The 25516-nt window shown below is 32.6% G+C and overlaps 3 protein-coding genes across 4 annotated transcripts; 2 read left to right on the top strand and 1 right to left on the bottom strand.

Moving 5' to 3' along the window:
* Positions 1–1339: 1339 nt before the first annotated feature.
* On the top strand, positions 1340–2964 carry LOC126745247 (solute carrier family 35 member B1 homolog). The gene is made up of 5 exons (XM_050453002.1): positions 1340–1495; positions 1753–2104; positions 2163–2399; positions 2452–2661; positions 2718–2964. Exons 2-5 carry the CDS (start codon positions 1760–1762, stop codon positions 2910–2912), a joined length of 987 nt encoding a protein of 328 aa, XP_050308959.1. The 5' UTR covers positions 1340–1495; positions 1753–1759; the 3' UTR covers positions 2913–2964.
* A 6058-nt stretch (positions 2965–9022) lies between these two features.
* LOC126745253 (ubiquitin-conjugating enzyme E2 N-like) lies at positions 9023–10098 on the bottom strand. The gene is made up of 2 exons (XM_050453008.1): positions 9806–10098; positions 9023–9748 (listed from the first exon to the last, which is right to left on the bottom strand). Exons 1-2 carry the CDS (start codon positions 9901–9903, stop codon positions 9394–9396), a joined length of 453 nt encoding a protein of 150 aa, XP_050308965.1. The 5' UTR covers positions 9904–10098; the 3' UTR covers positions 9023–9393.
* Positions 10099–16619: 6521 nt separating this feature from the next.
* On the top strand, positions 16620–25101 carry LOC126745246 (2',5'-phosphodiesterase 12). Of its 2 annotated transcripts, none has more exons than XM_050453000.1 (7): positions 16620–17128; positions 20268–20568; positions 20631–20770; positions 20834–21109; positions 21166–21338; positions 24638–24758; positions 24818–25101. In XM_050453000.1, exons 1-7 carry the CDS (start codon positions 16657–16659, stop codon positions 25081–25083), a joined length of 1749 nt encoding a protein of 582 aa, XP_050308957.1. In that variant the 5' UTR covers positions 16620–16656; the 3' UTR covers positions 25084–25101. The 2 variants fall into 2 exon arrangements, with proteins under 2 accessions (XP_050308957.1, XP_050308958.1); XM_050453001.1 differs by having other exon boundaries at positions 16621–17128; positions 24804–24992.
* Positions 25102–25516: the final 415 nt, after the last annotated feature.

Genomic DNA, 25516 nt, shown 5'->3' with positions numbered 1-25516 from the left:
TCCCTGGTGACTAAAAACAAATCTGGCCGCCGCATTGGGAGAGTGTTTAGTGGGAACAATTTGAATTTATTTTCTCAATCCGTTTCGTCTGTTAACTGGAATGCAATTCGGGCTGCTCCACAATCATTTTCTTCCTTTTATTATACATTACGTGATAAAATAAATATCTGCTTTCCCTTAGTTAGACTTAAATCCAAGAGACGAAAACCATGGATCACCGCGGGACTAAAAACATCTGCCCAAAATTTGCGATGCTTAGCAAGACTTCGCAAATCTATTGACAATCAATTCATCAGGTCTTATTTTCAGGATTATCGGAAAATTTATAGGCATCTGATAAAAGTCAGAAAGGAACTGTATTACAATGAGCGCTTAGATTCGTCCGGTAACAGACAGAAGGAAAGTTGGTTAATCATTAACGAATGTAGGCAGTCTTCTCGTCGGCGGTTGGTTGAATGGGACTTGGGGTCCGATGATTTCAATGACTATTTTTCTAATATTGCTGAGAAGTTACGTTGGAAGCAGTTCCCAGTGACGGCGATCCATTGCAGTATCTTAATCGGAATGCTATCAACCAATTATTCTTTTTCCACCCTGTAGATGCCACCGAGGTCCTTGAAACAATTCAGTGCTTGAAGAATCATAGGTCTTCGGGTTCCGATGGTATCTCTTCACGTCTGCTGTCACTTCTGCCTGCGAGCGCTTTAGGTGCTTTGGTTTGGGCAATCAATCAGTCCTTTCTTCAGGGCGAGTTCCCATCCTGTTCAAAGGAAGCTATGATTATCCCTCTTCATAAGGGTGGTAGCTTGGACCGACCCTCTAACTTTCGTCCCATATCAATTTTGTCTACCCTCTCCAAGGTTCTTGAGCGGCTTGCAAAAAAGAGAATTGTCTCTTTTTTGACCAAATACAATGTGCTGTCCCCTAATCAGTATGGATTTCAGTCATCTTGTTTTATGTTGGTTCTCGCCTTTTCTTTTTTGGTTTTTTCTTTGTTTATATAAAATGTGCTTCTATGTACAATCAAAATCGATTCTGTATTCTGTTTTTGTCCTGTATAACCAAATAAATTATAAATTCTAGGATTAGGAAGCTTTTAGCACAAGTGTGTAAACTTAGCAAATAAAGTATATTTTGACTTTGACTTTCGACAGCTTTAAATCATTTGCTAATAAAAGGCAATCTTAAATAAAAAAAGCAAAGTTAAAAAAGCCTTTGACAAGTCCGGATATATGACTATCTTGTATATAGTTACTGCGTTTGATACGTTTAAACGGACCTTAAGACTGTAATGGCAACACTGTAATAATTGCGCCTGTTAGCAAGAGTGACAGATAACGTCAATCCTAACCCAACTTTACGTGTTTAGCAATTTTTTTTATTTACAATTTTATTCTTACGTGTTATTAATTAAAAAATTGCTTTTTGTGATTTTTCTTGAATGAAATATGTATTGAAGAAGTTGCACGTGTAATAGGGACACCTCGTAAAATTGGTGAGTAATAAAAACTGTTTCATTAGTGAACTAGAGAACTTTCTTTGCAAAAAAAATCTCACAGATGAAACATCTTCCATTATCTACCACGTCATTAATCCTAGCATATTTTTTGAATTATGGGGAGTTTATTGCATTTTGTATGTAATAAATACAATCCCCTTAATTGTCATTACGAGAAAATAATCAATTAATACTGTGAAGACCCTAATATTACTTATAGTTAGGTAAGCCCTAACATATTTATTGATTTACAGACCAAAAATGACCCAAAGCAAAGAAAAATTCATAATATATGCAGCAGGAATTTTTGTTATTTATTTCTACTATGGAATTCTGCAAGAGAAGGTGACCAGGGGCAAATACCTTATAGAAACAGTAGATCCCGAGGGAAAGAAAAACACTGAAACTCATGTATTCACTTTTGCCTTAACATTAGTTGGTGTGCAATGCATTATCAATTATTTTATAGCAAAAGGTGCAATGTTAGTTTGGAAACAAAAAGAAGACACAACAGCAAAACTGTACTATGTTAGTGTTTCAGTGACATATTTGCTTGCCATGGTTGCTTCCAATATGGCATTGCAATGGGTTTCATATCCTACCCAAGTGAGATACCAAGATTAAAAATGAGTCACAGAGTATGCTTTAAGTTTACCAATTTTAGGTTGTAGGTAAATCGGCCAAACCAGTACCAGTACTAATCTTGGGAGTATTATTAGGCAAAAAGAGTTACCCCCTTAGAAAATATTTATTTGTATTTATTATAGTAACAGGAGTGGTTCTTTTTATGCTAACAGATAAACCTGGAAAAGCAACTGGAATGGATGAAGTGGGGTTTGGGGTAGGAGAACTCCTCTTGTTCATGTCTCTTATTATGGATGGTCTAATTGGAGCTATACAGGTATATTGCATAAATTAATTTTAAGAACACATTCTCATGGTTTATATTTAAGGAAAGAATCAGGGCTGAATCAAAACCAACAGGACTTCAAATGATGGCCCAACAAAACGGCTGGTCAAGCTTATTTCTTATTATCACTGTTGTGATTTCAGGAGAAGGTGCAAACTTCTTGGCTTTTGCTAAGCTGTTTCCTCAAGTATATTTTAATTTGCTCTCTCTAGGACTTGCGTCAGCCATTGGACAGCTCTTCCTTTTCTCCATGGTGAGAAAACAATTAAAATTTTGACTATCTATTATAAATTAAATATTATTTTTTAGGTCTCAGAATTTGGACCTTTACCATTGTCAATTGTGACAACTACTAGAAAGTTTTTTACTGTTTTAGGATCTGTTATATTGTTTGGTAATGTTTTAACCATTAGACAGTGGCTGGGGGCTGCTATGGTTTTCACAGGCCTGTTTTTGGATGCATATTATGCAAAGGCACCCCACAAAAAGAATACTGCTAAATAAGAATGTGCTTGTAGAACAGTTTTATTTAATAAAATCAATGTTTAAAAACTTATAGTTAATTGTTTTTTATAAAATTCTAATTGGATAGTTATTTACAATATTTTTTAGTAAATTAGTGGATTATAGGAACTGTGGTTATAGAATCTTGTCTCTAAACAGAAGAGAATCTTCCAATGATACAGAGTTTATTTATTAAAATGATTAAAACGAATATGGTAGATCCACTTTCTTTTTCGCAATAATAAGGTTTTTAGATGCCTATTACTTTTAAAAAGCACAATAATAAATTGATATCCTAATCCCTTCAATTGGCTTGTTGTTAGCCATTTATCTGTCATCTATTATGGAAATATTGCAACATTTTTTCCTATATTAAAGTTATGTTAATACTTCATAGTATCCAATTATGGATAAAGAAAGGTTACGTATGGGCAAAAGATAGCATTAAAAAAATATTACATAAAAGAACTGAAAATCTGGTACTATATAGAGTATACATTCTTTCATACAGGAATTAAATAGAAATTTGGTAAACAATATTACAAGGAATATTTATATTAGCCTAAATCTTTTTAACATCGTTTATATTATTTAATTGAATTTAGAGCGACTTTTACAACAGCATTTAAGGCCTCTAAGGATGCACTGACTGGTATCGAAAGTAATGCCCCTTATGTCGATTTTCATTTAATTTTTCTATAAAGAGTTGTGTTAAATTGCCAATAGTTATGCCATCAGCAGTAGCAGTTAATAGTGGGAGATCAATCCAAAAGTCTAAAATGACCAGAGATCATGATATGGATTTTAAACACGAAACATATCCCTCGTACTTTTAACTTCCTCGATTTTCTCTTCTTATAAAACATTTCAGTACTTTAATAATAGCGACTAGCATATAGACTCCATGGAATACCTCAGTATTAGAGTTTTGGAAAATTATTTACTAAAAACTGGTATAGACAAAATAATATACTGCTCAATATTGATAAAAATACAACAAATAAAGTGTTGCTATAAAAAAAACAAACTTCTACAATTTCTTATCATTGTGCATTCTCAACAGAGATGTGTATTCATTTTTTGGGTCGGCAACACGGAAGTAGCTCGAATGCTGGTTTTACAGAAAAGATTTGCAAGAAATATATTCAACAGAATGATATTTTTTCTATGTTGCTTTACATTTATTCAAAACACTTAAGTGCATTACAAAGCAAAAAATTAACGACCTGGTAGGCAGGGCCGAGCCGTGCAAGGGGTGCGCCGCTCATTTGGGGCGGCAAAATATCCGAAAAATAAAATAAAAAAGAGCCAAGTAATGAAAAAAAATTATGAATAACAAAAATTTATAAAATTTAAAACTTATAATTAAGGCGCCAACAGAATATAATGTTTACTGAAACCGAGCATTGTTTCCCGAATCGTTGCTATAATAATAATAATCTATATAGATAAATAAATAGGTACCAGGACCAGGTAATAAAAACAATAGCACTGCAATTATGGTGGGTTCAGCCAGGTGCTGATGATGTTATAAGGGCGGCGTAATTAAAAGAGCCGCCAATAGTAAGTAATAATTCCTCGAAATTTATTTCTTGCGGAATTTCAATACTTTTGGGTAATAAATACACACAACCGCAATGTCTAGGGATAATTTAGAATTTTCTTAATTTTTTTTTTAATTTGTTAAAATTTTATTTACTTGCTATAAATATAAAAATATCTAGACTTTATCCTTATTTTAGACTGCTTAAACCACACTGTACATTTTTCTACTTAATTTATTTATCTCAAATAAATAAACAAATACACATATCGTTATTTATTGTCTTGAATTCTTTTACCAAAAAAAAGTGTTTGCGTTTTTTTGGAAAAAAGTTTGTTCATAGAGCTCAGTATAGTTCTTGCTAACCATGCAGCGCAGACATTTAACGAGAGAAGAAATGATACGAGCGGTGGCCGGTGGGCCTTTTAGATGGTGGTATGACGCAAGCACAGGTTGCAGTGAACATGGGCACTACTCAAAGCGTAATTTCACGCTTATATGCACGGTATCGAGAAGAAGGCGATGTGGCGGAAAGGCATAGAGGTCGCTTACGTATTACAACCCCTCTACAGGACCGCTTTTTACACTTAAATGCTCGAAGACGCCCCACTGTAACAGCACCAGAATTGCAAATCATGCTACAGCAAGTGCATAACGTTGAGGTTTCAGCCGATACTGTACGCCGACGTTTGCATGAAAACAACCTACGTAGTCGTCGGCCTTTAAGGGTGCAACCGTTGTCCTGGGGTAATCGAGGAGTACGACTTTTGTGGGCGGAAGAACATTTGTTGTGGCAAAATGAAAGTTGGGCAAATGTGCTGTTCACTGATGAGTCTCGGTTTGGAATTTACCCCGACTCAAGAAGAGTTCGCATGTGGAGAGAGCCTGGAAACGCAAACCGCCTGTGCAATGTCCAGGAAGTGCATTCTTTTCGTGGCGGAACCATCATGGTTTGGGGAGGCATTAGTATTGGAGGAAGAACAGACCTCATTTTATTAGAAAACTTTTTAACTGGCAGATTATACGTGGATCAGATACTGGCACCTGTTGTTATTCCGTATGCAGCAGCAATTGGTCAAACCTTTGTTTACATGCACGACAATGCCAGACCACACACTTCAAGGGTTGCTAGAGAGTTTCTAGAAATGAATAATATCGATGTCTTACCATGGCCACCTCAATCCCCGGACCTAAACCCCATTGAACACATGTGGGATATGCTTCAAAGAAGAGTTCTTCGTATGGAAAGACCAAGAGACAATAGAAGAACTTTGTTTCTGACACTTCAAGAAGCCTGGAATGAGATACCCCAAGATGATATTGATCATTTAATTCTAAGCATGCCCAGACGATGTCAAGCAGTTGTGAACAGTCGTGGAGGTCATACAAGTTATTGAATATTGTTTTTGTTTATTTTTTGTTAATTTAAAATTAAGAATTAAATTTTTGTAAAACCTAGTTTCTCAACAACTTTAATTTTTTTGCATTTTTTTAGAAAAAATATAAATTATTTAAAATTTTTTGGGTTTTTTTATTACCTTATAAACTACTCTTAAACTTGCAAATAAATTTAAAAAAAAAGATCATATTAAAAAATATATATACAAATTTATTCAAAATATCCCTAGACATTGCGGTTGTGTGTAATATGTATTTTGGAGCTGCAGAAATAAGCGGGAGTGTAATGTTTAGAAATTCCCACCCTTTTGTTTTTAATTTATTTTAATTTGCGAATTTTAAAGCGACTTGTCGATTAGTGTTTATTTTTAATACATTTTATATGAAAATTGTGTTTGTGTTGTTAACGGTAAGTTTAAAATATTTTATTAATATCTTCCAAATATTTAGAACTTCATGCCTTAAGCAATTTTTTATTGAAAAAAGTAATGTCTGATTTTTGTGCCAGTTCTAAAAAAAAATATTTGTTGATTTAGATGGTTGATTGTCGAAAGAGGCTTTCTGGTTCCCAATACCGAAAAAGGAGGAAGATGACAGGCGGTTAGCAGGTTCGTTAAAAGAGTTTTTTGCGTCATCAACGAACCCACAACCTCAACCTTCAACAAGCCAAAGATCCGGCCTTTGGATCATCCTTTCATAATTTTATTTGTTTTCATTCTTTATAAAATAATATGTAAAAAATTTACTAGATGTGATATTTGGCGTTTTAAGATTCATATTTTAGTCAATAACGATAAACGATGGTATAAACTTATTTTATTTTTATGTTAGTGTGAGTCAGTGTGCAGTTATTTGTATTTAGATAGGTATGTCTTTTCTGTTAATTAGCGTTCTGCTCCGTATTATTTAATTTTGTTAATTTTACTTAGGTCTGATGATGCCCTAATGCGGCGAAACGCGTAACAAAGGTTACGCGATTATTTAAAGAAATAGACGCTTGATTATGAGGCTTGGACTTTGAGTTTACTTTCTCCTCCCCTTTGTTCAAAAAATAAGGACATAAATGGATTGGACCTCTATAATGAAATCGACATATTAGCAATTTACATTAATGATAGAAATATTTTCTCGGCCAAAGAAATATTAATATATCTGGTTGCTAACGATTTGAAAGGCATATTTCCAAATTTATTCGTAGCTTTAAGAATATTTTTAACAATGCCAGTCACTGTAGCTCATGGGGAACGCTCATTTTCCAAACTAAAATTAATAAAAAACTACTTAAGATCCACAATGAGCCAATCAAGACTATCAAATTTATCAATAATGAGTATTGAGGAAGACATTGTTTCTAATTCAGATGTTACCGACCTAATTAGGAAATTTGCATATAAAAAGGCAAGAAAAGTAAATGTTAGCATTTAAACCAGGGTTCCAATTACTTTTTTAATTTCTTTAAATTAGTATGTAAGTAAAACATATTTTCTTTAGGTGTTTATATCGATGTAATTACATATTAATATAGAAATACTTATATAAGTAAATAATATATGCTTTTATGTATATTTTTTGTATAGATAATATTGATATATTGATTAATATATGTGTGTTTGGAATTTAATTCAATATGATTTTTTTATTACGCCCTTTTTTTTAAACGTTGCACTTTGGTAAGAGCATTTTTTAAAACACTTTTTATAAAATTCACTGCAGAAGGGGCGGCAAATACCCTAGGCTCGGCCCTGGGAATACCTCAGTATTAGGGTTTCGGAAAATTTTTTACACTAAAAACTGCTATACAAAAAATAATATACTGCTCAATATTGATAAAACTACAAGAAATAACGTGTTGCTATAAAAAAAAGTGCATTACAAAGCAAAAAAGTAACGACCTGGTATCTTTTCCAGCTACTTTTTTCCAAATAAGCCAATGACAAATTAGAATTATTAATTTTTTTTTCAAAATATCATTTTCTCTTAAAAATTATATTAAGCCCGTCGACAAATCGACTCTCTTGAAAAAATATCACTGACAATGGTAAATTAATTAATAATCAATTGTAATTGAAAAATGCTATTGCCACAGTCTAACAGTTAAAATCTATATACTTTGCTATTGTGTAGTTAAAGAATTCTTAGCTCAGACATCTGTAAGTTTTGATTTACTTGACTTCTGTTTTTAAATATATCTTATTATGCTCACAATCTTTAATAAAGTTTTTACAATTTTCTTTAGCTGTTAGAAAATGACGTGCTCCATCTCTATTAGGGTCTTCATTTTGTGAAAATATATAAATAGACTTTTGATTGATTAAAATGCAATAATGTTAGTGGATACTGGATTATTTTTTTAAATTAATTTTTTCATACTTCTTTTGACTTTAGCAAATTAAGGTTTTACATCTTTTATGCTGTAGAGCATTTATGAAATGAATGGCATTAATAACATAAATAATTATAATATACTTACCATTCAGTGGTGGATTTGAGATTTGGGTAGTCCTATTTCAACAACGAAAATGCGATTTTGTGAGTGCTTGATCGATAATGTTGAGATTATTTTAAGAGGATTACAAACATAAATGAAAAAAAAAAACAATGCTTAAAATCTCATTCATTCTATTCAAATTATTGCAGTCTAGATACCTGTCAAGAACCTCTTTTGCCAACACTAACATTCACAGGATTTTGTGTCTCAATTCAACTGCAAAATCAAGGATAATTTCTTCACAATCTATTTGAAACAAATCATACTGTTATCAACACCACAAAAGCATTTAACTTGTGTTCCCCCAATGAAGGTCAATGATAGTTTTTAACAATTCAAGACACAACATGATCTTTCAGCACTATAGTTTGGAATTGAGTTGAAATCAGTATCTTTATGCAATGCAAAAAAAATATATTTTCCATACTCAAATTGTCCCAAATTTCGTCACCCCAAATTTTAGTCAAAAAGGGAAAGTATTTTCAGTGTAATGTATATTAAGCCAAATAATCATCCATTGGCAAGACATGGCTTTTTCACAACACACAACGGCCTACAGGAATAGAAAATACTGCTATGTTTCCAAAAGCACAAGAATAGATGCTTAAAGTTTTAGTACTATATAATATCAAAGTTTTATGGAATAGGAATGTTTACACAAGTAAAATAAAAATGCATAAATTCAATAATGATTTGTTTTAACATGACATTAAGGTTCCAAGTTAATTTCATCATTCTTTATTAAAAAAAAATCAATTTTCATCAAGTATATAAAAATGATTTAATAATTCATAAAATCATAGTTCAAGAAGCTTATTTGCTTGTACATTGTTTTTAATTTCCTAAACATAAAGTTTAGCGTTCAAATCAATAAAAATAATAAACGCGACATACAAAAGGAATATAATAAAATGAATGCAAAAGTGTGAATAGTATTTTGTCGAGTTCCTTCAGTAAACTTGGTTTTTCGGCACATATTGCCCATACAAGCAATAAAAGATTTAATTATCACAGTCTGTCTTTTATTTGGTACAAAACTAAGTAAGCTCGATTCATTCCATTGCATATAAGTGAGTCCACTCTTTTGCTCTCATAACGGCTTCATGTTCCCTTGTTTTCCACATGTTTGCTACAACATTGTCCAAAGGATCATCTGGGTTTGGGCTGCTAAGCAATGCTTGAATTGATAATAAGACTGTGCGAACTTGAAGAGCAGGTGACCACTGATCTTTCAATATATCCAAACATATTCGACCTAGTTTGTCAATGTTGGGATGATAAATTTTAGTTAGAAAACGAACGTTAGGCGGTGATAAAGGATAGTTTTCAGGCAGAAAGAGCTCAAGCTTGAATAGGCCACCCTCATATGGGGAACCTGAGGGACCAGCCATTACTACATGAAAGTATCTAGAACAATATTAGTTTGTTTATGAAAAACTCGATAGATAAATTAATCTATTTTACCTGCAATTATTGTCGTCGGGCGTAGCGCTTATTCCTGGGGGAGGATCTTTTGATAAATTTTTAGTTTCAACTAAGATCCTACGTGTGGAGCCTGCCATAACCCCAATTTGTTTGTGCACCAAAATTAATAGGAAATATCGAAATTTCGCGTTTAATTGGTAACTGGATTTGTTTCCCCTAAAATTTCACTGGATATTTCCTATAAGAAATTAAAATACATGTTTTATACGCGAAAGTCGGTCAAAAACCGCCGTCTTCAAACACCAAAGGGCGGTGACAAGAGTGACAACTGACACTGACAGTTTAACCTATAATGAAGTTTCAACATGTGTCGCGCAACAAATAAATGTCCGTTTAACATGGACTTGCACGCTACTCTTGTATCTGCGACAAGGTGTCGAGGATACCGCGCTACAATTTGTTTCGAGAAATAGCAAATTCACTTAATAACTAAGAAAACTTGCCAAATTGTGGTAATTCAAGCATTTGTATAAATATATTCCTAAATAATATAACAACTATGATTAAAAATGCTACTACCGCAAAAATTAGAGTCTTAATTAATTACTACTTGCTGATAGTTTTAAGTAGATAAGTTTCCTCAGGATATGTTTAGACTGACTATTGATTAAAAAACAATAATTAATTAAAAAAAACTTTGTATTTACTGATGTATTTTAAATGTTAGGATTTGAGGTGCTGTGACTTCAGCAATTCTAGAGCAGCTGAAGTAAGATTTTTCTGTATTTAAGAAAAGTAGGCTGATATCAAACCTTTTTTTTGCCACTGACATAATATCTTCTTCCCCATCTTCTCAATATGCTCTCACAAACTATAATAGCAGTGTCATCTGCATAACATTCGCTTTAAGAAACATAAATAAGAAATAACACAATGCACATAATTATAACAGTCTTTTTTTCAAAAAGAACTGAATCCAAGACTGTTAATTTATATTTACATTTTGAAAACGATTCTCTTGTTGAACGATTCTCTACTCGAATAAATAAATGTAGCATCTGCTCTTATTATGTTGTTCATCTCTTACTTGTCAGAGGGGCAAAATATTGTGGAGATCAGTGGTTTTAGGTCAAATCCTTAGTTATTCGGTTCAAATTCTTCTAGTTATTTTGCTTTTAGCCAAGGGTCAAATTTGGGACCATTAATTTTATTGAGGCAATATATGCCATGTGTAAGTAATGCAAATATTCTACTGCCCTTTTGTTTGCTGATGACTCCAAAGTATTCTTTAAAATAGATGACAGTAAGTGCTATTTCTGACAGGATGATCTTAATAGAGTGGTTGAATCTTAATAGATGGTGTGCGAAAAATATTTTTTTCCTCAATACCCAGGAATGTACCTCCATGAGTTTTGCATTGAATAAAAATGTTCATGTATACAAGATTGATGGTTCAAGATAAGATGTAAATGTAATATTTTATTCTGGTTTAATTTTTGCTGATCGTATTAGTACCAACGTTAAAGAAGTCTATAAGATCTTAGAGTTTGTTATTATAGAACCACTAAGAATTTTAGCCGGAGTGTATGTGTTAGGTTTAATGTCTTGCTTTACTAGACCTAGAATATCTCCATTATATGATATCCACAACGTGATACTGTCATCTACAATGTGAACTATAACTATATAACTATAACTGTAACGTCTGTAGTCATCGTATTCAAAGAAAGTCCGAAAAATTCCCAGAAAGAGGCTTTGATAATTGGACTCTGCTTGATATGTTTAAGGGCTTATCTATGGAAAAATTTAGTTTTGTATTATTATTTATAAGTGTATAAAATATATATCCTTACTGTATTTATTTATCGTTATTAATGTACCGTTATATTTCCAGGTTTCTTGCTTAGTAGCAGTCTGCGCTTATAAACGCCAATAATTAAGTGCGCTTTTAAATGTTCCCGCACATAGACAAAGCCGGTCGGAACTTGTTGCAAGCGTCAATCGGCGCCGACTCTTTTACCGGAATGAATTTTTAATTCTTGGTCGCTTGTTTTCGGAGCCGCGCGTACGTTTTCAGTGCATATTATTTTTTAAATAAATTGTGATAATGGAGGTAAAAAGTCTGATCTCTGCTGTTTTTGCAAGGCCTGCACTGTGGAATAAATGGCTAAAGTCTCACTCTATAGGAATGTATCCGAAAGTTTGTGGAATGAAATAGCAGCCGAAATGGAAATAAATAGTAAATTTCCATTAATAATAATAATTTATATTTGCAATATTTAAGGAAAACTACAATTTTACTTATATGTATAATTTATTTAACAAATATAAAATCCAGGCAAAATGGTATTATAGTACAATGAAATTGTTTAATTGCGATAATTCAATCGATTATTACAAAAAAGTTGGTAAATATATCTCTAATTATTCTAGCTGTATTTGACGGTCTCCCAGCACTTTAATTTTCATGATTTCTTTGCTCAATGTCTACATCAATTAAGTGTCTTTGAAAATTTTCTCTATCAACAATGGTGTTATGTTGAATGCAAATGCATTTAATAATGTTATCTGCCACAAGTATATCCATTTCGATGGGTTTGGATAAGATACGCCATTTTGCAGTTAGTATTCTAAAAGTAAATCGATCGATTGTTTTTCGAGCTCTGGCGAGTCTGTTGTTGAAGCATCTCAACGCATAAATAGAAAATTGAAAAGATTGTGGACTATATTTGAAAATTCTAAGTAATTGCTAACGCAAGTAAGGAAATTGTAAAAAAATTAATGTACCACACTACTCAAATGGACACTTACCGAATAAGACAGTTGTGGTCTTCTTAACGGGGATCCCCTTAGTTGTAGTCCAGGCTCACCACCATCACACAATGATTTTTAAACCAAAAATTAATTAAATTTTTTTAATAATCGTAACAATTGACTTAGTACCGACGCCAAAAATTTACTTGTTTTCACCGTCGTTGCTCTCGTATAAGTGCCTCGACCTTGCACATCGTGCCCAGATAATAGGAGAAAAATTTGGTACACATTTCGCTCAAAATGGAGGAAAATTTGAAATTAATGATGCATTAACAATGATCAATACGCAAATTTTTTCCACCAAAAGGTTTCAGTAAAAATTCTAAAAGTGGATAAGCTTTATCCCCTATAAAAACATAAGATGCCTTCGTATTTTTGCCTGGAAGATTAGAAGCTTCAGGTATTTTGATTTATTTTGTAGTTAATAATTTATAAAAATCTGAGAACTGGAAAGTTCCGCCGTCACTTTGTTTTACATAACCACCTACGTCTATAGCAATCAGTTCGTAATTGGCATCTGCACTCGCTGGAAGTACAACAGAAAAATATTTATTATAGTTAAAAAACAGACCAGAATTTTTTGGACAAATAACGCAGACATGTTTTCCATCAATGGCACCTATTACGTGGGGAAAGTTCTATATATTGTAAAAGTCTTCAGCCATTATTTTAAAAGTTTCCTTTGTTGGAATAGGCATATGTTCGGGGTGCAACTCATGCCATATTACCACTACAGTTTCAGCTATAATACTTCCTACAGTTGAGGCTCCCAATCGAAAAGAAAAGCTTAGAGACTTAAAGTCCTTACTACTGTCATTCAGAGAGCGTGTGCATCAACTTGTTGAAGAAGATACATACACACATGATTCATATTCTGTGCCAACTCCTCAAGTTTATCCGTATGCTGGAAGTACATATTTTTCTTCATCCACGTACACTCCACAAGTTACGCAGCCTTTTGCACAACATACGAACTTTCAACTACAATCTATGATAAATCTGCAGCATAAACATTATCAAACGATTTTCTTAACCACCATTAGGCCGCTTTCAGACGGGCGACTTTTTGCAGTCGATTTCGAAATCGAGACAAAAAGTCGATCGTTTGTGGTCAACTGTCGCTACTTGGAGTTGCCATTTAACAGCCATGTAAAACCCGATTCCTTTTAAGAGCGCGCTCCACCCCGTGATCAACAGGTTTAATATTTGTAATAAGTGACATCTGTAAACAACGGTGATCCTTTTGAAAGTTTCCATTCAACTTTAGTGGATGTTTTTGAGTCAACTTTCCCCATGGTGACAAGACCCTGGTATAGCAGGGGTCTATTAGTTTCTGGTAAAAATCTTCGGTATTTGCACTCCATACGAAAGTTTGCCCTGTACAACTCCAAATTCATATCCTACTTTAATAGATATCGCAAAATTTACCGCGATACAGTGAAATTGGCAAAAAACTTATACTACTCAAGTAAAATAAACCAATCAAGAAATAAGTCTAGAGAGTCTTGGAAAATTGTTAATGACTTACGAGGCGAACGTGGGAACCCTTCTGTTTCTAATAGCACGGTGTCGGCCGAAACACTCAATCATTTTTTCCAGGGTGTTGCTTTGGGTCTATCAATATTATTGCCTCAGTCTGTTAGAGATCCGCGCTCATACTTACACAACATTAAGGTGCCTGAAACATTTTTCTTTAGACCAACAGATTCTAGTGAAATAATGGAAGCTCTATCCTCAATGAAAAATAAGAACTCCTCTGGATGGGATGGGCTGTCACTAAAGGTCCTAACAGCGCTACCGCTACCAACCCTTGATTCTTTGGCTGAGGTGTTAAATGTTTCACTTTCAAGTGGGTCCTTTCCACATTTACTCAAGGATGCCTTGATTATACCATTATTTAAGGGTGGAAACTATGATGACCCATCAAATTTCAGACCCATAGCCCTGCTTCCCACGCTTGGCAAGCTTGTAGAAAGATTGGTAAAAACTAGGATGATGGAATTTCTGAAACGGCATAATGTTCTTAACCATCAGCAATTTGGATTCCGGACGAAACTGGGTACATCTGATGTTATTTTCAATTTTTTGGAGAGTCTGTACATAGGGTTGAACGCTGGGGAGAGTGCGGCGGCGGTGTTCTGTGACTTATCTAAGGCGTTTGACTGTGTAAGTCACAGAATACTGCTACAGAAGCTAGAAACCTATGGATTCAGAGGAGTTGCTCTCGACTGGTTTCGTTCTTACCTATCTGGAAGAACACAAAGGGTATTCTTTGACAATGATATGTCTTCCCGTCTGGATATGGACGCTGGTGTACCCCAGGGTTCTGTTCTTGGACCAATATTGTTCCTGCTATATGTCAATGATATCTCTCAAATTCCAGTTAGGGGCAAATTTACTATCTTTGCGGATGATACAACATTACTTTGGCATGACACTGACACCAAGAGATTAAGGAATATCGTTGATGAAGATTTAATTCTTGTAAAGTCATGGTGTGAATCTAATAGATTAACTTTTAATATTTCTAAAACTAATATTTTAACTTTTAAATGTAACCTTGGAACTGTCACTTTGCAAAATGAAACAATAAGTCCTTCTGAAACATGCAAATTTTTGGGCCTGACGATTGATAAGCAATTAAAATTTGAAAATCATATCTCCTCTTTATTAGGAAAGTTATCATCCAACTGTTATGCTATTAGAGTAATAACACATTCTCTGGGACTTGATGTGGCCAAAATTGCCTACCATGCTCTTATAGAGTCTTATCTGAGATACGGTATTGTGTTTTGGGGTGTGTGCTCTCAGTATTTGTTCAGCTCTCTATTTATTTTGCAAAAAAAAGCCATACGCTATATGTGTGCAGCTCCCTTTCGTAGCCCCTGTAGGCCATTATTTTTAAAACACTCTGTCCTGACATTGCCATGCCTTTTTATTTTAGAGACTGTTTGTCTTATCCACAAAAAATATCGCCATCAGCTTGGCCCCCCCTCCTCGGGTTACAATCTCCGAACAACCTTCTCTTTACCTCTGCCTATCCCAAAAAGTGAACAGATTAAGTCCTCTTTTGTGTACGGGGGCAGAAGGCTTTTTAACCACCTACCCCTTTATATAAGGCTAATAAATTGTGAAAAACGTTTTAGGAAAAATATAAAGAAACTCTTGCTTGCTAAAGCATTTTATTCTGTAGACGAGTTTTTAAATACAATTTTTTGACAGTGAAGAGTTTTGCGCAGCGTAATGTGAATTCTTACTACCCTTTCTTTGGGTGTGTTCTATATTCTATGTATGTAAGAATTGTTAAAATTTTTATATTTTTGTAAAAGACTATGTTGTCAACTATCTTTAAGATTTTATATAATGCTTTGTTAACAACAGATGATGTTACGTAACAATAAAGCTATTTTTGACTTTGACTAATCACTGCTGTTGACACTTACCATGTTTACGCAACCACTAATGCGAATTAAGATAAAACCCATGTGTAGACACTCTTAAACCGTTTTAGCGTTCCCAATTCGCATTATTTTAAAACGTTTTATATATGTGGATGATCTTGCTGTAATGCGCATTAAGGTTCGGTGTATACAGGAGATGATCCAAATACGCATTAATTTTCAGCGCTGCCGACTAACAAAAATTTTAAAACCGAGACAAAATGTTCCCTTTGATCTTGGTGTGGTATATGCCTTATCTTGTTTTTGCACAATTTAAGGCATTATATTTTTTTAATATATATATTTTTACTCAATCTCCTCAACATAGTTTTAGTTATTTAGTTTATTTAATTTTTAATAAAAACAGCTGGATAACGGCAACGTTTAAGCCTGTTCTTACAATCGTTGTAAGCTAATACCCATTACTGCCACGTGTAAACTTAGTAACTGTAACAAATAAATAAATATATTATCTAAAAGTCGGTCACAAGACGCATACTAATATTCTGATTGGGGCTAAGAGGATGACAGCTGCGTTCTCAGATTTGGACCTTGCCTAAGGAACTGTCAACTCATCACGATTTCCAGTAATCAGCTGATCCGAAAAATAAGTCAAAACAATGCATCCTAACCACAATGTTCTTTAAGCCACGAATTCTACTTAATTATAAATTATTAAAACATATTCCCATAAATAAGACTGTTTTGCGAGGTGCCAAAACTGCAAAATTAAAAATGAACAAAGCATACGTGAGACATAGCCCGGACGGTGAATTTTTCGATCTGAACTTCGCTTTAAACGGCGAAAGAATCAAACGACCCTTCAACTTTACTCGAAAGGTCTCGGAAACAGTAGAAACATTATTAACTAGAGTGAAAACAAACGTGGATAAGGCGGCGAATAAGAAAAAGAAAAAAAAAGACGAAGAGCCCTACTCTTCATCTGTATCTTTAATGTTGAACTCGACAGAAGTACCGAAAGAAGAGTTGTGCGAGAGGGTGTTTGTCCCCAATGAGAATCTACAGTTGTCTGTCAATAATGAAGTTTTTAAAATAGTTATTAATTCACCTTGGGTTATTGCTCTGAAATTGCCTACATCTATTTTAGGTAAGAAATGTACTTATGTTACTTTTTTATAAAGTAAGAGTTTCATTACAGTCATTATTTTTAAAACACTCTGTCCTGACATTGCCATGCCTTTTTATTTTAGAGACTGTTTGTCTTATCCACAAAAAATACCGTCATCAGCTTGGCCCCTCCTCCTCGGGTTACAATCTCTGAACAACCTTCTCTTTACCTCTGCCTATCCCAAAAAGTGAGCAGATTAAGTCCTCTTTTGTGTACGGGGGCAGAAGGCTTTTTAACCACCTACACCTTTATATAAGGCTAATAAATAGTGAAAAATGTTTTAGGAAAAATATAAAGAAACTTTTGCTTGCTAAAGCATTTTATTCTTTAGATGAGTTTTTAAATACAATTTTTTGACAGTAAAGAGTTTTGTGCAGCGTAATGTGACTTCTTACTACCTTTTCTTTGGGTGTGTTCTATATTCTATGTATGTAAGAATTGTTAATATTATTTTTGTAAAAGAATATGTTGTCAACTATCTTTAAGGTTTTATATAATGCTTTGTTAACAACAGATGATGTTATGTAACAATAAAGCTATTTTTAACTTTGACATTGAGTCTAAAATACTAATTAACATACAGGTTGGACATAATACATGACTATTTTACTAACAATTTTGTATTTTATTTATCAAGGGTTCAGTACACTCTGTAACTCTACCACTTTTATTAATCCTTGTAGCTCAAATTCAAAATAAGCCTGAGTATCAAAAGATAATTACATCATGGGAAAAAACATATTAATAATTACAAACTAAAAATATAAGTTTCATTCTGTTAGGTTTAGTGATGTTGATATAACTATCTCAGAGATAAAAAATAGCAGCAGGAAAGATCCAGATGGTATTAACACAATGATCATTAAAGCAGTAAAAAATATGATAATGCAATCTCTTACTGTATTAATAATAAACCAGTATATAGCTTGGAGTATACTTAAGTTTTCAACACTGCAATTCACTATTATAGAGTGCCTATAGACCCTCTTCCACTAATGTACACCTATTTTAGAAAACTTAGATGATTATTATTCCAATAAGAAGAATCAACAGATAGAACTTGATAATTGGTGATTTGAAGATTAATATTACTAACAGAGAAGTTATGGCTGACAATCTACATCAGTCACTTTTAAATTTTTATAGTTTTTTTAGTAATATAAATTGCCCAAGAGTAAGACCAACCAGCAGTTTAAGTTTGAATCATATATAATTTTTCAGAACCAAATCTCGGAAAACAAAACATCTTTTAATTTTGAAATATTTGAAAAGCTAAAAAACTGAGAAATGGGAGGGAGTTTTAAAGTTGAATGACACCAATGCGGCAGCACTAAACTTTCCAAATAAAATTCGTATTTTTGTTCAAAAACTACTGATAAAAAAAAAAAAATTTCTTATACACAACATAAGAAACTCAAACCATGAATTACCAAAATTACCATCAGTTTTATCTTAGCAATTAAACGTCACGCTAAAATGAGGAAACATCTTTAGATCGATAATAATATAATAGTAGAAGAAAATTACATAAACTACATAAATTTTCTCAACAAAACGATTAATAAGCATAAATTTAACTTTTACAAATCCAAAATAAATGCTAACCAACATGACTTTAAAAAAATCTTTAGAATCATTCCGATTCAGTTAATAAGAAAAATTAAAGATGATATCAGTAAATCTTCTTTAATTAGTCTTTGTAATAATAATTTTTATATTGACTAATAATTGCCTGGCCATCATCACTGAAACCAGCACAAACTCCGAAAAGTTTCACATCATTGTTTGCATGCTATGTGATTGTGAAATCATCCGCAAAGATTGAAGAAAGAGACATTGAATTTACGGATAAACACTCAGTTTGGCTATATCATTTCTATACAGGGACTCCATGTTTTATAGTAGAAGCTTCTCCTAATTTTTATAGTTAATAACTTAACCTAAATAACTATCCTATCAAGCTGAATTATGTAAATTAAACACTATAAAGCTACAGAATGTTGCATAGAAAATTACTAGAAATAATGTGTAAAAACTTATGAATTTATGAATGTTTTGATCATATTTATCTAGTAGCTAAATTTAATTGCATGGAAAGGTAAAATGATGAATTTAATCATTAAGATAGATTATTTATTAAACTCACTCTCTGAAGAACTCAAAAACAATTGCAAAATTGAAGCTGGGTTGTGAAATAATCATTTTATCAGTTTCTTTAAAATTATGTGTTTGTACACTGTTAACTTTTAAAAAAGTAATTAAAAATATTCCATAAGAACATTTCTTATGAAGAATATCCTGTGAATTCAAATTATTTTGGCTATATGTTCCCAAAAATCAATAAAGAAATGTGGAAACCGTATAAAAGGCCTGAAGCAGTGCAATGTCCAGTTCAATGTATGCATCCAATTGATATACTTTTTACTTCGAGTTTTTGCTGTTCAGTTAAAAGAAGTTAAATTAAAAATCCTCTTTATTCTCATTTACTTAATTAATCTACAGATCCCTGTACTGAAGCTCTGCAAATTCAAAAAATTTTTTAGGCTTACCCCTAGCCAATCTTACTTTTAGTTTTGAGTGGTACATACAACCAAAGAACTTCTTGTTCTAGGTTGTTTTTTGTTTTCATCTGAAAATCTTTAACCTCTGGTCAAGAAGTATTTTTGTGACAGTACTTCAATAAGTGGTCAAAATTATTCAGGTTTTGCAGTTATTTTGCATTTGAGCCCTGCAGTAGGTTGTTAACCAATTTTTTGGTTGATGATGACATTTTCCTTATAGATTTCTGCTGAGGGTGATTTTTCGGCGGGAGCACCGGGAGACGGATGCAACAACAAATGTAATTAATATTTGTTATATCTACACCTCCCATACCAAATAAAGTAATTTATATTGTGGACAATACACCATTAGCATCAACAATAATATTCACAGATCAAAATCAACTGTTTTTATCTGAATTGTTGCATTACAAGTGCATATTACAGTTCACCTGAAATGATAATGTTTTTTCTGTACATATATTTCTTTAAATGCACCGCTGGTTTGAATTGTGAATCATTTTTAATCTAATTTTTACTTATATTTATTGGTAAAGCATGTTAATTTTCATTCTCAGCTGGTTTTCCAACCTATCCATCAACCTTCGAGACAGTATATACAGAGAAAGATTTGTCAACATTTACATGGTACAGTTCAAAAGACAAGAAGAATTGGGAGCCAGTGGGTAATGATTTTATCTACACGCCTCAAAACAGTGACATTAACCACTATTTAAAGTTTACTTGTTTGCCAAGGGGTGAGACGTCGGAAGGGCCTATTTTCGAAGACATTTCAACTTGCAAAGTTGAAGCTAGTCCAGGGGAGTGTCCATTTGAGACAAGACATTTATTTACCAAGCACAAGTTGGTGGGTGATCAGTAAGTTTTCTTTTCATGTTTATTTTCTATTTAATAAAGCAGCCTTCAATATAAATTTGTAGGTTTAGGGTCGTCAGTTATAACTTGCTAGCTGATTTATATTGTGACTCAGACTTTTCAAGGGAAAGTCTTTTTCCTTATTGTCCCCATTATGCTCTGAGTATTGATTACAGAAAGCAGCTTTTCACTAAAGAAATTATAGGTGAGATTATATTTTAATATAATGCAAAATATATTATAGAGAGATAATACCCGATTTTCTTAGGCTATAACGCTGATATAATTTGCTTACAAGAGGTCGACAAGAAAATCTTTAAATATGACTTAAACACTGCCTTATCGCATTTGGGTTATAGTGGCCAATTTGACCTAAAGGGAGGCGTGGTTGCAGAGGGACTGGCGTTTTTTTATAATACGAAACGCTTTATTTTGCTTGATTCAAGTAGTTTAGTATTTGCTGATCATTTACAGACGGAACCAGTATTTAGGGATATCTGGGAGAGGATCAAATCCAATGAAAAGCTTTCCCAGAGGATTTTAGGTAATAAATATCGATAGCTGATTCTGGGGTCGAAAATTCCATGCTTAATTTTGTAGGGAGAACAACAACGTTGCAAGTAAACGTAGTCGGTTCTTTGGAACAAGACGAAATTTTGGTGGTGGCGAATACGCATTTATACTTTCACCCTGATTCAGATCATATTAGGTTGCTTCATGGCTGTCTGGCCATCAGGTACCTTGAACATTTTGTTAAAGGTGTCAAAGAAAGGGTAAGAGGAAAATATTATTTTTTTCAAATATTTTAAAACAGTGTAATTATCAGCACCAAGTTTTAATAACTCCATAGCTTCAATAGATAATTTAAAGACTTAACTAGCTCAATCACAGTTAACTAAATACTTTAGTGAACAGAAATTTAAAATAGATAGTTTTAATGGTTTACATTTAAGGGAATCTTGGAGTAGTTGACATAAATGTCATTATTATCAAGTTCAAGTGCATCAGCATTCTGATCATCTGTTTATCAATAATTATTAAGATCTCTGCTGTTTTAAAGTGTAATTAGGACATTTGGATTTTCTTGCAGCAATATGTGAAAAAAACTAACCAATAGCAACCATTCCACAAGTAAACGTACTAAATATAGAGAGGAGGAATCCTTTTGCATCAGTAAGAGCAGAGAAGAAAACATATTGATTTGGTCAGTTGTATAAAAAGTCCATAGATGTGGAAAACCGTTTACCAACACATCTAAAAAAAAACTAAAATTCCTAATGAATTAAACTTAATGAACCAGTGCATAAATTCCAAATCAACCCCATTCAACCAAACTTAATGAACCAAAGCAGAAATTCATGCATACATTTTATTAACCATCTGAGGCGTCATGATTGATTATGTCAGTCATTAACTTCCTGAACTGAAATTGTTAAATATTTCCAATATTGAAAGGCTGCACTTTGCTAATTTTCTTCACAAATTGGTCAAAACTGAAAGCCCTTGAATAAAAATATTAAAAATTTGGTAAAACATAAGTACTAACTAAAAAAGATTATGCACAATGTGCTAAAACCCTGACAGTAGATTACTAAGGTGTTTAGTAAAGTCATTGCATCTATCTTAAAACGCTTTTAAATTATCTTAACTCAGAGGGATTTTTTCAGCTGTACAGACTGCTAAAAATGAGCTTAAAAACTTTATATTTTATACTAAATAATGTATAGGCTGCTCTACTGAGAGATCCCTCTTATCGGCAACTTAGACCCGAAGTTACATTATCTTTATCTAGAGGATAAGACACTGATGGATGGATTATCCTAAAATGGTAACTCTGACTCGAGTGAGCTTTTGATGAAATTTTTATTAAGATAAATTGTCAGAAAGATGTCCACTACTTTTGTCCATAGAAACTTATATTATTAGTCAACAATTATCATCGTACATAAGTACTAGTGCATGCAAATTTTTTAATTCAATTTTTAATAACAAATTCAGTGTCCTATAACGCTATAAGGTCGCAAAAAATAGTAAATTTACAACCAGACACCAACCAAACTGTATTAAACAGAGGTCCCATTGTGCTCCGTTTTTTAACACAGAATTTCTTATTAAATATTGTACGTCTTTTTCTACCAACGTTTTTGTAGCAAAAAAGTGGACATTTTAAAAGTTTGAAAGATCTAATTAGATTAAAAAATTCTAATTAGTACTCCTTTTATTAAACATGCTCCTTATCATGAAGTTAGAATAACGAATCTTAGAGCTAAATGATTAACTGAAGAAATTCAGAGCGCTACAAGTAACTTAATAAATGAAAAAATCTCAAGATTTGTAGCTCTTTTTTTAAATATTATTATACGATTTAATAACTCTATAATTGAAACTCGTGACACACGGCAAGTGACATAGTGACATGCTGAGAAAAACTGATTTAAGAATTATTAGTATACTACACATATAGTATGGGAAAGATGCTTTATAATCAAATTTATGCTTATTTTACAGTCAGTCAACCTATTCCCGATTTTCAATGTAGCTTTAGAAAGGGATTCAGTATAGCCTCAGTTTTAGCAACTGTAAAGCTATTGATGAAGAAATTGCCAATATTTTGGTTTTACTTGATTTTTCTAAGGTCTATAATACGTGAGATCATGGACTTTTACTGGCTTAATTGAAATACTACGGTTTTAACGCAAATGCAATCCAGCTTATAAAATCTTTGCTTAAAGACAGATAAAAAAAAATTAATTTAATTTATTCTATATCCATATTAAAAGATATTACTTCATTATTTCACGAATTTCAACTTTAAGGAAACTTTCAGTTTTAATCTTTTCCCAAAGATGTGTTAAAGATGATATGTTATACATGGTAAGTGCTAAAACTGTTTCGTAATTTGAGTGTCACACCTAAGATTCCAACTATCAAAAAAGATATGTATAATCAAAAGTCGCCTTAATTTGAATATTGATGGCTCGAGCATACCGTTTGTACAGTTGGCAAAAAATGTAGGTATAATTTTAGATGAGGACCTGCGATTTAACGAACATATACAAAATATTACCAGAAAGGCACTTTACGCTTTAAAATTAATAACAGACATATTTTTAGATTGTTTATTAAAAAAATAGTCTCGTCCTCTCTCATTTTAACTACTGCGATTTCCTTTATGGATCGTGTTTAACTATTAGTGATAATACAAATACAAAAAATATAAAATGCATCTGGATTTATATATGGAATGAGTATATCACATCTAATCTGAGGTTGCAATCGGCTAAATATGGACAATCGTCGAACGCAGCACCATTCCAAATTTATTCTTAAGCTACTTAAAAGTCCTATGTTTCCCAAATCTTAAAATCCAAGCAGTTCACGGTAGGAATATTAGGTTAGACCACAACATAAAATTGCAAAGCTGCAAAATGTTGAAAAGGTCTTTTATATACAATTCCATCAACAAATACTAAAAAAGTTTAAAGTTTAAAGTTTTTAATATTCATAAATTTCAATTCAAAACGCGACATTTACTATTTTAGGACTTATTATTATCCATGTTGGTGGAGACCAGGGCTCCCCTCTTGGAAGTTATAACCGTCATTTTGATAAATAATATAATATACTTGAACAACTCATAACTCAACATCTAGTGATTATTTTATATTGGCTCGTACATTGGTCACTGTTTAGCAACGCAGTACCTTAGGATGTTAACGAGGCACTACTAATAATTTGTAAATTTCTTGCTTATGTGTAAATTGATATGGTTAAGTGACGCTAGACTTTGGCTGCCAATGCTGCACAAATATATATATATTTTTTTTATTCTCAAGATATGTAATTATAAATTTTTATTTAAATATTTGGAGGATTAATAAAAGTCGTTTATTATTATTATCTTCTACAATTGTTGAACTTTCATGCTCCTATTATCTCCACCCATGATGATAGTTCCTATTGTCATGATGGCTTATTAACAGGATACATACAATGATGTTCCTAGATCAATAAAAGTAAATTTGAAACAATGCTTTTATCCTTGGACGAGTTACAAATATGTTTTTTTTAGTATGAAGGAAAGAGAGTGTCATTAGTATTCTGTGGAGATTTCAATAGTGTTCCCTCTTGTGGCATCTATCAACTTTACACGCGCGGTTTAGTGCCGGGAGATTTTATAGACTATAAAAGTAGTAAGTATAGTTCTATTTTTTCAAATGTCAATTTTTAATCAACAGATCTAAATTTTCAGACCAGGAGGAGACAATCCAAAATATTGATATGACGCAGAGTTTTCAATTGGACAGCGCTTGTGGAACACCGAAATTCACGAATTATACCGTTGGTTTCGCGGATTGTTTGGACTATATATTTTATGAAAAATCAAATTTGGAGGTTTCCCAAGTAATTCCTTTACCCACAGAGGAGGTCTTGAAGGAAAACACCGCGATTCCCAGTATTGTTTTTCCGTCCGATCATATAGCGCTAATATCCGATTTAAAATGGATTCGAAATTAAATAAATGTTATTAGTTTAGATGTGAATTATTTCTGGTGGCCTCAGTGTATAAGCTTTTTTAATTTTTTTTGTTGGATCGATTTACATAGAAAGAAAGAAAATGTGCTATATTACTTAAGAATAGTCTTGTGTACAAGCATCCTACAAGCTAAAAAACAAAACAAAAATACAATTTCAAAAATTGACAAAACAATGAACAAATTTAAACACAAGGAGACAAAACTTTTTGAACATACTTGAATTAAAGATAACTAAATAAAACAATCAGTTACTAAATAAAGGTAAACTTGTTGACAAAACTAGAGAAGCAAAAATGAAAAAAAAACTTTCCAACATGTCCAAGGTTAAAACCTATCATTAAAAAAGTCATCCAGGTTATAATATGCCTTAGCCAATAAAAGCGTCTTTAATTCTCTTTTAAATTTCTTAACAT

Source organism: Anthonomus grandis, chromosome 15 (genome assembly GCF_022605725.1).
Source record: "Anthonomus grandis grandis chromosome 15, icAntGran1.3, whole genome shotgun sequence".
NCBI classification, from domain to species: domain Eukaryota; kingdom Metazoa; phylum Arthropoda; class Insecta; order Coleoptera; family Curculionidae; genus Anthonomus; species Anthonomus grandis.
The sequence above is the reverse complement of the archived record's forward strand: the minus strand, read 5'-3'. Positions and strand labels throughout refer to the sequence as shown.

Coding starts and splice junctions, on each gene's coding strand:
- LOC126745247 (XM_050453002.1), top strand. CDS start 1,760: ATGACCCAAAGCAAAGAAAAATTCATAATATATGCAGCAGGAATTTTT. Junction 2,105..2,162: donor GGGTTTCATATCCTACCCAA/GTGAGATACCAA, acceptor TACCAATTTTAG/GTTGTAGGTAAATCGGCCAA. Junction 2,662..2,717: donor AGCTCTTCCTTTTCTCCATG/GTGAGAAAACAA, acceptor ATTATTTTTTAG/GTCTCAGAATTTGGACCTTT.
- LOC126745253 (XM_050453008.1), bottom strand. CDS start 9,903: ATGGCAGGCTCCACACGTAGGATCTTAGTTGAAACTAAAAATTTATCA. Junction 9,749..9,805: donor CCCGACGACAATAATTGCAG/GTAAAATAGATT, acceptor ATATTGTTCTAG/ATACTTTCATGTAGTAATGG.
- LOC126745246 (XM_050453000.1), top strand. CDS start 16,657: ATGTTCTTTAAGCCACGAATTCTACTTAATTATAAATTATTAAAACAT. Junction 21,110..21,165: donor GCTTTCCCAGAGGATTTTAG/GTAATAAATATC, acceptor TTAATTTTGTAG/GGAGAACAACAACGTTGCAA. Junction 21,339..24,637: donor TTAAAGGTGTCAAAGAAAGG/GTAAGAGGAAAA, acceptor TGTTTTTTTTAG/TATGAAGGAAAGAGAGTGTC.